We start from the raw sequence: 13,191 nt of genomic DNA on the forward strand, positions 1-13,191 counted from the left end.
GACATGCTGCAAGAATATATTTGCAGAATATAGTGGAAAGAGCTGAAGAAGCATTGGTAGAGGTTGGGCAAATATTGAACTTCTGCTACACAGAATCCAACTGTTTTGAACCTTGAAAGAATGATGAAAAAATTTCAGAAGGGACTTCAGAAAGTCACACCAGACTTCTATCTTATTGGAAGCAGTTCTATGAAAACTAGGTCCATACTGTGACTCCAAAGAGTTGATACTGATTATTTATTTTATACAAAGACCATGTCTTAAAGGCTGTTGATCAGCTGATAACTATTCAGAAATATACTGTCAATTTCTGTAAAACTTAGCTCTTACTACACTCGCCCTTGTGTACACAAACACCAACCATATGTACCACAAATATGCCCAGTTCTTTTAGCTGGCAGTTTTATCACGGTCCTACTTTTTCAGCGTTTAAAAATGTGATTACAACAGCAGGCTGCCCTGCTGGTCATACATTTTTTATTGGAAGAATGTTAATTTCTTACATTATTTGTTAAATCCTCACAATCTTTCCCTGGCATCAAGCAGGGATGAGAATAATCAACTCATTCAAGACTATTTTGCAGTCTTGCTAAAATTGTTTACTGGAAATGCTGCAGCCCAGTTCTGTCACTTCAGAATTTCTCATCTGATGTGCGGACAGGTCTTTATTATATCAGCTAACTGTACCTCCTGTCGCTTCTGAGTGGATACAGCTGCTTCATATCTTCCCATGTGAACTTTAAACAGAGTCGTCTCCTACAGGATCACTTCAAAATTACCTAACTGCCAACTTTAACAAACCTGTGATGTTTTCCATATAGGCCATAAGACCATCTCTGACTGATGCAGAAATGGGTCATGATCAGGACTGGAAAATAGAGACACTTGTCTAAGCAAAGACTCATTCTGCCAAAATGAAATCCCATCATTGTATTGAAATATATAAAAAAAAATTACTGTAGAAACAGGATATAAGGAACATCTTCAAATTAAATAAGAGTTTGCTGCATGAAAAATCATATAAGGCCACAGGAGGGTAATTTCTGACCACATCGTAGTCTTTATTGCTGTTATCGCCATCAATTCTTCCTAGTTAATATTATTCCCACTGTAAATATGGGAAACAGAAGAATGAAGAAGTTATGTTGCTTTCCAGCAGCCATCCATGAATGCCATGGCAGTACAGAGATGCGCAAACACAATTCTCAAGAGCTGGGTGGGCACTGCAGCCATTGCACCTTCCAGCTTCTCTCTGAGAAAAATAAGAGGGAAAAATGTGTGTCTCCACATTAGCAGTCTAAAGTGAGAGAAAGCAGGCAATGTACATCAGAGTTTTACTTACACATACCATTCACTAGATACTATTTTGCAGTTGGGTTCTTTCTCCCAAGAAAAATTGCTGCTTGTTGCTGGGCTTTCTGCCCTGGGACACCGTTTTTATTTCATTACTGGTGGGACTCCCAGTGCCAGCAGACAAGGGATTAGTGCAAGCAGCAGGCAGGCCCCATGGCTCAGGATTTCTGAGCTCAAGGCAGGCAGCAAGAATCAGCTTGAACAGTGTTTTCATTGACTGAACTGCATACAAGCGATGAAAGGTATATAAATTATGTTCTCTCCTGTAAGAGAGACAGATGAGTGACTTACAAGAAGCAGCCACAGAGCTTGAGCAGGAATATCCATTCCCACATGCTTTTCTAAGGGGAGCCGACATCCCAGCTAGGGGTACAGATTTGAGTAGATGTAGGTGACATTCAAGCTAACTCTAAACGAAATGGCAAACAAGCTCCTTGTTTGCCACTTTTTGAGGTATGTTTTCAGTCAATATTTCTCCTGATAAAACATCTCAATTTTTTCCCCTTTAGCCAATTATTTGTAATACATCATAGTCATAGAGATAAATCCTACCTATGTGTAGAAGTTCAAGGGGTTTTCCAGGATTTTTTTTTCCTACCTGTTTGTATTTAAACCCTGGAATTCATTCAGATATTTGCAGTTTGTGCTGAGATTTTTCAAAACCTGATAGATTTTTTTATATGCAAAGTGAGATTAGAAATTCTCATTAGACGTTATATTTGTCGCTGCATTTCCTTGTTCCTAGGAGAAAAAAACAAGTGTGAAAACGTGGAAAATAAAATTCTTCTATGCTAGAATCTGCTTGTTCATTTTCTAACAGGTGCAATACGGGTATCAACAACTTTTTTCCTTTCTTTTTTTGCTAAAACAATGCAAATAAGTGGATGCTTTATGAGGAGCAATAACTTGCGTTGGGAGTTGGATTCAATTTTTTTTCTCAGCAGAGTTTGGAAGGAAAGCTGTGGCCAGCTCATAACTGACTTGCTGCAGTAATTGATTAATATCCCTTGTCCTTCAAGGGAAAGAATGGGAAGCAGAGTTATTGAAAAATATTATTGGAGCAGTACATTTAAAGGTCAGGTCAGATCTGGCATTTGGGTGATCTTTTATTTCTCCAACCCTGTAATGACAGGCTAATTTTCCCTGAACCTAATCTTAAATCTTAGCCCTTCACCATAAAGGAAGCGTTGCTGGATATTAGGCTTGAGAAGTACTGAGGGACTGACCATTCTGTAGAAAAGGAAGACCAGGTGTGTCTGCTGAATCAGTAAGCAAAGACAAACCAGTATGATACAAGTACTCTTTGATGGGATTGAAAATGTTAAGATTAAAACATGCGGGGTGTGTGGGGAGACTAAATGTACAAATGGAAGACTGGAAATGTCATGATTTACAAACAGTGCAACACTTACAGGTAGCATGTGTGTGTGTATTTAAACATGCACCCACTCATATATTGTTTACATGAAAATACATAAACAGAATATAAGGGAATCAGATATTCAGAAGTTTAGAAGATGGCTGAACTATGGTTGCCTGTTGGGAAATTGTGGTGAAATCATGCAGTGAAGCAATGTCTTTCGACTTCTGGCTTTCTACTGTTCCCCAGGTCCACAGTGCTGTGTTTCCAGAGGTCCCACCCAGCGTTTCAAAGCTTCTGAAAAACCTGTTGCTTGGGAATATGTTTAAGATTGCAAAGGTTCTTGCACTGGTGCTGTCTGCATCCCTGCTGTTCTCTGCATGTAGCAGTAACCTGAGGAGAGAAGTGGTTTCATTTGTCTCTATTTGGATGGACAGAGGCCTATCTGGGTGTGATATATTGGGTCGTAATAGCTGCAATACTAGACTTCATGGTAGGGCTATCTGGGTGTGCTGTATTGGGTTATGATAGCTGGGATATTAGGCTTCTCTTCTGGCATTAAACTCTCTCCAATAAATAAACATTTGTGTGCTAAGTCACATACTTGTTTGTTCCTTCACCGTATTTATAGGTAAGTTTTAGTTGATGCAAGGTGAACAGAAGGATGCGGTTTGGATCCCACGGTAACGATCAGGTAGATAGTTCTGCCCATGCTGGGTTTCAGCCCTTGGGGATGTCAGGCTCACTTTTACTGGTGCCTTTCTCAGGCTGTCGTATAGTAGATGTGGCAGGTACCTGACTTTTGTCAGTGCCTTTTCAATCGCATTTATTTCTCAAGCAGCTTGAACTCTCTCATTACTGCCAGACAGTATGAGGGCTGAGCCACACTCTCAAATTACGAAAAAAACAATCAGTAAGGAATACTTTATGTGATTTCTCATCAAATTTAAGGCTCTATCCCACAGATTATGATTGGGAGAAACCATGTAATAATTACTGATGGTACACAAAGGATTTCTCAATTCTTTTGAAGTTCTCCACTACAAAATCACTTTAGCAATTACTGTGAAAATCACAAGGTTCACATGTCGCTGCTTTCCATTTGCATATCAGTCAGCCTGAAGGTTTGTGCCTCCACGGAAGCATGTGTGTGTGTGGTGCTGCCTAGTTGTAATGAAAATGAAGCTTCTTCATTCCTCCCACTTTAAAATGAATATTTTCCTTGAAATTTAAATCTAGGATAAGATGACATAGCATGGGAGATCTTTTCTCTGAAAAAGTTGTTTTGTCCAACCCTTGGTGATAGACATTGATATAGTGCTGTACAGCTGCATTCTGCTTTGTATCATTCACATAAAAACATCTTGTCCCAGTTTCTCACCTTTAAGCATCTTGAATTTGTAACTGAAGGGAAAGCTTTTTTCCCCAGTCTAAATTAGTAACTACTGGGCTGATCTAACCCAGGTATCTGAGTTATTACTAGGGAAAACTAAATAAAAGTTACTACTGATGGTGCCTTGACCCTTATCTTCTGTATAGTTAATTCTTGTTTGGTGCATCTTGTGAAGAACAAAGATATTCCAAAGAGACCCTGACCTTTCAATAAATACAGTTCATAATTTAGATTAAAAACAAGTTTGCTTAAACTTTTGAGTGTCACGGATTGTAAAAAGAAGGGAGCCATTCACAGGAAGAAGTAAACCTTTTGTAGTTCACTGATTACAGCCTGCTGCACAGTATTCTTCATGGAGTGACAGTTTCTTCTTTACTCTGTGTTGTTTATTTGTATAGAGATAGCAGCTATGGGATTGAAATTCCATACAGCATGTGTACATGTGCAAATACGGATGCTTTGTAATACAGAAAGCAAGAGATGACAGGTGGATGCAGCTAACAGTCACGAAGAGCAAAAGTAATAGTGATAGGGCTATAAGAGGTCACAAAAAGCTGGTGCTTTACATGAAAAAAGATGGGGTTTAGGAAGAGAGTTGAGAGAGCTCCTTACAAGCACAACTCAGTAATCTCACATAATCTCTTAATGGAGCGGGGAATAATGTCCAAAGCAGCATCTGAGTTGGTTATTGTTGCTCTGCTCTGCGTTCTGACACTTAGTGCCAGTAGCCCCTGACTCTTTCTAGTTTTACTGCTGTGAATTGAGACATTTCTGAGTGTAGACAAGCTAAAGATAGAAGGCCATTTTCTGTTTTGTTCCTGGTGCTCTTTTCACAGTTCACTTCCTCTGGGAATAGGAAGTTCAAAAGAGACACTGTGCAGCAGAAGACTCAGTGCAAGACAAGAAAGCCAATTTGTTTTGTCCACTAGTTTACTAAGTGTCTCTGGGCATATAATTTAACTTTTCAGTTGTAAAATGTGAGCCATTGCTAGTGGATGAGGATTGATTAGATGACTGGAGAAATCATCCGATTAGGGCATCAAAAGATCCTACTTTTTAATACTGTGTGACTTTAAAGTCACTTATCCTCTCTAGGTAATGAATTTGGTAGACAATTCCTTGTGTGAAGAGCTTTAAGCCTTGTGAGTAAAAAGCAGTGTGTAAACATCAACGACTGCTATCAATAATTTCAAAAGTTCACATTCTTCTCTCTTTTTGTGGGCAATGGCGTGCACTTTTAAGTTTCTGGAAGACTTAGGGTAACATGGTTGGTGCTGAATTCATGTGACCACTTGGTGTGCAACTATCTTGGGGAAGGTATATGCTCTTTTAAAGTTGTATCCTTTTCCTCTCCATGCAGCGTCCCATCATCTCGATCTGTTGGGGTCACAGGGATTCCCGCCTGATGATGGCTTCTGGACCTGCATTATACGTTGTCAGAGTTGAGCACAGGGTCTCCAGTCTGCAGCTGCTGTGCCAGCAGACCATCGCTAGCTGTCTGCGGGATGACAAGGATATCAGCAAACTGACCCTGCCCCCTCGGCTCTGCTCATACCTCACCACTGCCTTTATACCAACAATCAAGGTAAAAGGAAAGAAATATGTGTGTGTGTGGAAGAGGAAAGGTTGCTTGGTTCCCCTCCCCATGCTGCTCCTAGGTGACAATGGATAAATTCTAAGGTATTATAATTTTAAAAGCTTGATTAAGGGTCATTCCTGTCCTCTTCAAGAGCCCACTGATCCATTCGGTGCCTATTAAAATCTGAAAAGAGGGCTCACACATGCTGATCTGCATTGTTCCATGGGGATGGCCTTTCCAAGGACATCCCAAGGGTAAAATACACTAGTGACTCACAAAGACTTCTGAAGATGCTCATGCTGATGATAATACTGTGTCACAGTTATAGGAGAGATTCACAGTGGTAAAACCGTTGCCTCCCTACTTGTCACATGAGTCCTTATATTGACAGGAAAGTTATACTTAAGACCTGTGCCTGCCCAGATATTTCTACTGACAGTGAGTTCTGCTAACCTTACTGCTCCAAAAGTGCTATGGGAAAATGAACCAGCCATCATGCCTTATCCTATACCACTAGCAGAGCCATCTGCTCAGCCCCTTCGTTTCATGGTTTTGCCCTCAGTCACATCTCAGGATTTCCAAACTCTTTATCATAGTCTATAAACCAGAGCATTAGCTGGTAAATGCCCTACATATTTTTGCGTTACATATATTTTGTGTATGTGTTAGAGCATTCTCTTAAGCCAGTTTCAGGTCCTTGTTAAGCCTGCTAGAATAACTAATTTGAAATCAGTGGAGTTGGCCCAGCTTAAATGAGAACAAATTATGCCTATAAAATAATGATTCAGCACAGTTCCATTTGGGTATTGCTAATAAGGGCAATTTGTGTGACTGTGAAACATTTCAGTTGCCAGAGAAGGATAAATTCCTTACTGTAACCATAACTCCTCGATCTCCAAAGATGCATCTAACAGACCAATGGGTCTCAGTTCTTTCTAGCATGCCTACTTCTCCCCAGGATGCTTTCCATGTTGCCTCAGAGCCACCCCTGCAGCTCTCTAGAGCATTAGTGATGCTTAGCTGTTAGGAAAGGCAGGGAAGGGGAAGGGATGAGATGGGATGAAGGCAGCAGTTGGTGGTTGCAGGGCTGGGAGCCATGATGGGGATCAAAGGGGCAGAGGCAGTACAGGGGCACATCATTGCTGACAACCCTTCTGTCACCTCCCAAAGGGATTGCCGGGGTGAGAACCGGTCACAGGGCTGCATAGCTGAGAGGCTGAATCAGAGTTCCCAGAAGCCCCGTTCCCCTGCTGTTTCGTGTGTGTTTCTAGAGCCTCCTCAGCACTGCTTTATACTTTACCCTGGCTCTCCCCCAACTGCATACTCCCACCTACATTGTCAGCCATGCCTCCACTGCCTGGCAAGGCACCCTATTCCCTGCATACATTCATATTCTCCCTCCAGCTTGAGGACTATGTTATAGATCACTCCTCAGCCCATATCCGTCTCGCCAGGTTAAGAAGGCTCCTTTTTTCCCCTACTTTTTTTTTCTTGTGTTTTCATTTTGAAAGAAACTGTATTGACTTATACACCTTAGTAGTATTTGTGTCATACAGGCTATATTGTCCTAGCCAGAAGCAGTCCAACTGCTTTAGGACTGAGCTCTTCATGGATTAATGGAGTGTACTGGCAAACAGGGCAAAGTAACCCACCCTGAGCTTTGTGCTCATATTTCTTCACATTGCACACAAATAGGCCCTCAGCGAAGATGGGTCACGTGCTTGGAAGTGATGGAAGAGGTACAAGCTTCTTCCGGAGCTGGCAGCATTGTAGCATAGTGGCATAGCATGTACCAATACTAACCAGGAATGGGAACCTGCGTGGCCAAGTTTACTTGGAGAGCCAGCAAGAGACAAGATATTCTGGGACTTAGACTTGACCACATTGCCCAAGTTAAAAGAGAAGTTTGTGATACAGTCGGGACTTTAATACAGGTTTGTTGTCTAATTCAGTGCTCTAACCACAGGTCCGACCTTCCTCTTTGAGGTAACTAGTTTTAGTTTTATGTTTACAGCTGCTTTTGACCTAACTAAATAATACTCAGCCACTCTGTCTTTCATGTGGGTCCTGCATAACTGACACAGTAACCTGTACTAATCTTGACCTGCCAAGTTAGAGTTGGGTTGAAATTCAGTTAGTTGTGTTGGGATTAAGTCACCATAGAAAAAAAAAAACCCAGTAACCTATAGGAAACTTTCTCTTTCCTTCCTTGATTTAATTAAGCCTCCTATCCCAGACCCAAACAATATGAGAGATTTTGTCAGCTACCCAACAGCTGGCAATGAACGGCTTCACTGCACGATGAAACGGACAGAAGATGACCCAGAGGTCGGTGGTCCATGTTATACCCTGTACCTGGAATACCTTGGGGGACTGGTGCCTATCCTGAAAGGACGTCGTATCAGCAAGTTGAGGCCAGAGTTTGTCATCATGGATCCTAAAACAGATGGAAAAGCAGGTAGAACTGAATTGTTGCTCTGTATAAAAAATGTTTTAGAAAGACTTTAGATGTTAAATCCTCAAGAGTTAAAGAAAATCTATATATGTAACATGGAAGGTGGCATCTGATTTTTTTTTTTCTGATGCGAAAAAAATCTTTAGCATGACCTAGGCTCAAGCCTCTGAAATTATACCATGCTGTCTTCTGTTTTCCAAAGGAGAACTTCTTATATTTTGAATAGTGGGGAATAGATTGCTAATTAGCAGAAAATATTCTTTAGTCTCAATTTTGAAGTTGATTGAATGCTATTCACCCCTCTGAATCATGTTCACTTGCGTTCAAACCATTGGAAATTTGGAGTTTATACTAGGCAGGGTGAAGAACGGTTAATTTTCTTTGCATAGGTTTATTTCAGCTGCTGCCTGTGGATCAGATTTATGCTTCTGACGACTGGTAGTTGTAATTGATATCAGTTTTCTGAAGTAGCACTTACATTTTCTGGGGCCTGTCTTGGTAGATGAAATCTATGGAAACAGCTTGATTTCCACTGTGATTGACAGCTGCAACTGCTCGGACTCCAGCGATATTGAACTGAGTGATGACTGGGCAGCAAAGAAATCTCCCAAAATCAGTCGAGCTAGTAAATCACCCAAACTCCCCAGGTAATAATTTCTTGAATATTTCTTCTTCTTTTTCCCCAGGTTTTCTCTTCTCTTCTCTTCTCTTCTCTTCTCTTCTCTTCTCTTCTCTTCTCTTCTCTTCTCTTCTCTTCTCTTCTCTTCTCTTCTCTTCTCTTCTCTTCTCTTCTCTTCTCTTCTCTTCTCTTCTCTTCTCTCTTTTTTTTCTTTTCTTTTTAAAACACTGTCTTGACACCTCATAAAATTAAAAGCAAACTCCTTTGGGCAGATAGGAGTCTTCTGGAGGAGTGGGGTCCTCTGTAGTGTGCAGTTCTGTGGTGATCTCAGAGATTGGTGTTGAGGTGAACTTTGGGGAAGGTTCTGGGGCAAAAGGTAATGGGAAACAATAGGGCACCACTTATTCCCAAGCAGTCTTGAAGAAAGATTTTATAAACTCTTCCACAACTGCCTCTGCCACATGTAAACTCTTGCCACCATAGGACATATTTTGTCCTTCAAACAATCTGTCTTTTTACCTCCTGTGTGCTTCGGGTCCTTGGTCTAGTTAAAGCCTTTATTTCCTCAGGGGTATTTTCAAATTCTTAAGTCCGTGCATAGGTGGCATAGATCCTGGCAATAGGTGGCACTGCTGCTGTGGTGACCTTGCAAGGGAGCCTCAACAAACAGATCCTCCTAAACACTGGGTTGACGAGCTTCTGTAACGATATGCAAAATAAGGTTATTATTCATCTGGTTGCTTTTCTGACAGCTCTTCTTTGTATTCATTGCGTACATAGATGGAACCCTCCAGCTGCACAGAGCCTCACTGATGTCTGTGATGCTTCTCATAGGCACTGACATCTATCTGCCAGCTTCATGTTAGGGGATTGAGGCCTATAACCTTGAGCTGCAGCTGGCACTTTTCCAAAGACCTTATATTATGAGCTTATCCTAGTATGAGGCAAAGCAAATGCATCCCTTTATATGTGAACACAATGTGTGAAATACCCAAGCTTTAGTTCAGTAGTACTTGACAGAAGAACCATCAGTTCCTGAGCCTAAAACTGAAATGGTGCAGGAAAAACAACTGTTCTGTATCCTTGGTTTTCTAAGACCGTACTTTTGAAAAGTAACTTTTGTTCATTTTTTTTTCTACCAGTGAGCTTTTTCAGATGCTTGATCTCTTATTCATAACCACCTTTGTATATTGGGAGGTAGGAATAGCTTTTGTCTTAGAGTAAGAGCACTGGTGAAGTTTGTGAAGCTTTCGTTTGCTGTGCTAGCGTGGAGATCTGCCAGCTGAGGTGTCATGTTTCCATTTCTTGAGGCTGTGCTCGAAGTCTGCATAGCTGAAATAGCTCAGCCCTACACCTTTTTATGGCTTAGTGAAGGATATATTGTATCTGGCAGAACTGCTGTAAGCTTTGTTAGATGAATCAGAAAGAATCCGGTCGAGTTACAGCAAGTGTGTCGGGCTGCATTTTTGTATGCCCATTGATCATTCTAATTATTGCTTTATATGCAGAATCAATATAGAAGCTCGCAAATCTCCAAAGATGTCACGAGCTGCGCAGGAGATATCAAGATCGCCAAGGTTACCAATAAGGAAACCTTCTATTGGTTCCCCAAGCCTAACCCGAAGAGAGTTTCCTTTAGAAGATATTACTCAGGTATTGTGCACATTGTTACCAGACCTGAGTCCAAATGCACCTCCTTCCAGAGGCAGCAAGTTGTGATATAGATCACCAATAAAAATTTTTCATTTAATTACAGTAACTAGATGGAACAACTAGAGAATTGCATCTTCCAGTTCAATGTTAATGTTTGAAAGCGTCAATGGAATATCAGGCATTGTTTCATAAATCCTGGCACCACTAACTTCTGTCAATGTGAATCCATGGGAGAGGTTTTATTCTAGGTGATGTTGTTGGCTGTTTGAAATAGTGTGTGAAAAAGCTTCTTATTCAGTTTCTCAGAGCTGTCCTAATGCCACCGTAGTTCTCTGCTTTGCTAGGAATTGCAGAGATAAGGAAATGCTTGCTTCAGAGGGCCACATGTTCTCTCTTTCATAATTCATGGAGTCATAGAATAGTTGGAGTTGGAAGGGACCTTTAAAGGTCATCTAGTCCAACCCGCCTGCAGTGAGCAGGGACATCTTCAACTAGATCAAGAACATGGAACAACCTTAATTGGAAGGAAGGCAGGGAATTAGCATTTTGTGGTGTTCATGACCTGTGGGTAAATGAAACTTAGCAGGCTGTAGGACTGTCTGGGTTACATATTTTATTAATACCAGCCTGCGTTCTTTTAATTGTGTTTTGTTTCATTTCAGTTGTTTTTTTCTGCTCTGTCTTTTCACTTTTTCCTGTATATGGAAACATTCTAGATCACTTACATAGCAGCGGTAGATAGGACCAAAAGTCCTTTGAATAGAGCAGGAGACCAGAGGCTTAGATCCTGCTCCTGATATTGACAGTGTAACTCTGGCCTTCGAGAAAATCTCTTGGTCTTTCAGACCCATAATTTGATCACCGTGGAAGCAGTGGTTTGGGAAGCTGCTTTGGAAGCTCCAGGAAAAATATGTTTGTCATTATGAGTAATTAATTTCTGTCTTATTTATTGTTCTGTAAGTGATTCGTAAGCATAGAACCAAAGGGCAGGGTGCATTACTTTCTGAAATACAGAATAGCCACAGTCTTGTTGTCCAGGTGGAGCAAGCGTCTGAAAACAGACCTTTTCTCACCAAGCAGCCATCATGTTGTTCAGGTCTTCAAAAGCTTTAGTCAGCCTATGTGGCTGTTATATACATCATTTCTGATGGTGTTCAGATACCAAAATGAGACTTCTTAATGACTGGGTATAACAGTTGCTACATAGGCACATTAGACTGTTTCAATAAAATAAAAATAAGAGAAGATGAAATTGTATTATCACTTGCAATAGCTTGATTGCTCTGCAGCTTTTTATTAGAGCTTGATACAGATTTTATTAGGTGAAAATGATCTTGTTTTTGCTTTGCAGCACAACTACCTTGCTCAGGTCACATCTAATATCTGGGGAACGAAATTTAAAATTGTGGGTTTGGCTGCTTTCCTACCAACTAACCTTGGTGCAGGTAAAAGTAAACTCTATTGATTTTTTGCATGTCAGACTCTTTCTAACAAACAACAAACTTATGCCATGTGATCAAAAGGCTTCTTTAACAAAACACTTATTTTCTGTGGACAGTAGGAATTAGATTTTACAAAATCCCCTGTAACTAGAAGAGATTAAAATCTATAAATACAATAACAAGATGATCAATAAAATTTACAAGTCTCAGCTGTAATGAAAAGATTCCCAGACCTTTATTTTTACAGTTTATTTGAACAAAACCCAAAAGAATAAAGAAAATTTTTGCAAGAAGACTATAAAAATCACGGAGTTTAAGTTACTGTAATAGAAATATTTTTAAAACTCAGATTTTTATAGTCATTTAGCTACTAATTATACCAAAATAATGTTAAAAAAGCTCTTACAACATCATGCTCAAGATTCTTCAAGTCAGCGTATAGCCTTATCATATGATTCTCTTGCTGGAGCATCAGTAAATTGGTAGCCTTCATTAAAAGTAGCAGTTGTCTAGTCTCTTGACCTTCTTCTGTGTACGCCATTTCTCCCTAGATAGTCCTGTTGAAAGGAAGAAGGCTAAGTAAAGAACAGGGTACCACGTAGCAGAACTGAGCTCTGAGCTGAAATATTCATGCACGTATAGGAGTTTTAGAAGCTCTTTGGAAAACTTATTTTTTCCTCTGTTGCATTATATAGTTAAGTCAGGACTACATAATGATGCCCTGGATGCAGAATTAGTTAAATAGATATCTTTTGTGGCTGTATTGACTTCTGTCAGACAAGAGATGGGAGTCCCAGCTACTGGGGAGAGGATCTTCTCTGGCCCAGCCTCCAGGCAAAGGCTGTCCTCTCAGGATGTTGTCACCCTGTGGACAACCAGTGCTACTACTATAGGGCAGTGGCACCTCCTACTTAATAAAGTGTTATGGAAACCCTCAGGTTTGTTCCAGCCACTTTTTTTTCAAGTAATTTACAAATTTCTGACATCTGCATTTGCAATGATTGTGAAAATACAGTGTAAGAATGACTCTACTGGTTCAGACCAGAGGTCATTCTAATTCTCTCATTATCAGTGACAGATATGAAGGGAAGGATATAAGTGTAGAATAAGTGTGGTGATAATTGCTTCAAATGTTCTCCCAGTCTCCAGTGGTTTGGGTCCCAGGGACTTCCTGAGCCAGGAGGGGTTTCTTTGTGTGTAGTAGCCCGCAACAGATTTCCTTCCTGAGAGCTTTCCAGTTTTCCCCTAAACTCATATAAGTCAGTAGCATCCTGTGGTGAAGAGTTCCAAAAGTAGAATGGAAAAATTATTTTCCTTCCTTAAAAATAGTTGTGAAT

The 13,191-nt window shown here is 40.5% G+C and overlaps 1 protein-coding gene across 10 annotated transcripts in view; it reads left to right on the forward strand.

The window, feature by feature from the left end:
• TULP4 (TUB like protein 4) overlaps nucleotides 1-13,191 on the forward strand; it is a 165,737-nt gene that overhangs the window by 135,114 nt on the left and 17,432 nt on the right. For all 10 annotated transcript variants that reach the window (XM_068411606.1, XM_068411837.1, XM_068411750.1 and 7 more), the window contains 5 exons: nucleotides 5,467-5,691; nucleotides 7,909-8,143; nucleotides 8,643-8,787; nucleotides 10,268-10,412; nucleotides 11,764-11,857. In XM_068411606.1, the coding sequence (XP_068267707.1) occupies nucleotides 5,467-5,691; nucleotides 7,909-8,143; nucleotides 8,643-8,787; nucleotides 10,268-10,412; nucleotides 11,764-11,857 (844 nt within the window). The remainder of the gene's footprint in view (nucleotides 1-5,466; nucleotides 5,692-7,908; nucleotides 8,144-8,642; nucleotides 8,788-10,267; nucleotides 10,413-11,763; nucleotides 11,858-13,191) is intronic.

This window comes from Nyctibius grandis, chromosome 1 (genome assembly GCF_013368605.1).
Source record: "Nyctibius grandis isolate bNycGra1 chromosome 1, bNycGra1.pri, whole genome shotgun sequence".
In the NCBI taxonomy this organism is placed as follows: Eukaryota; Metazoa; Chordata; class Aves; order Nyctibiiformes; family Nyctibiidae; genus Nyctibius; species Nyctibius grandis.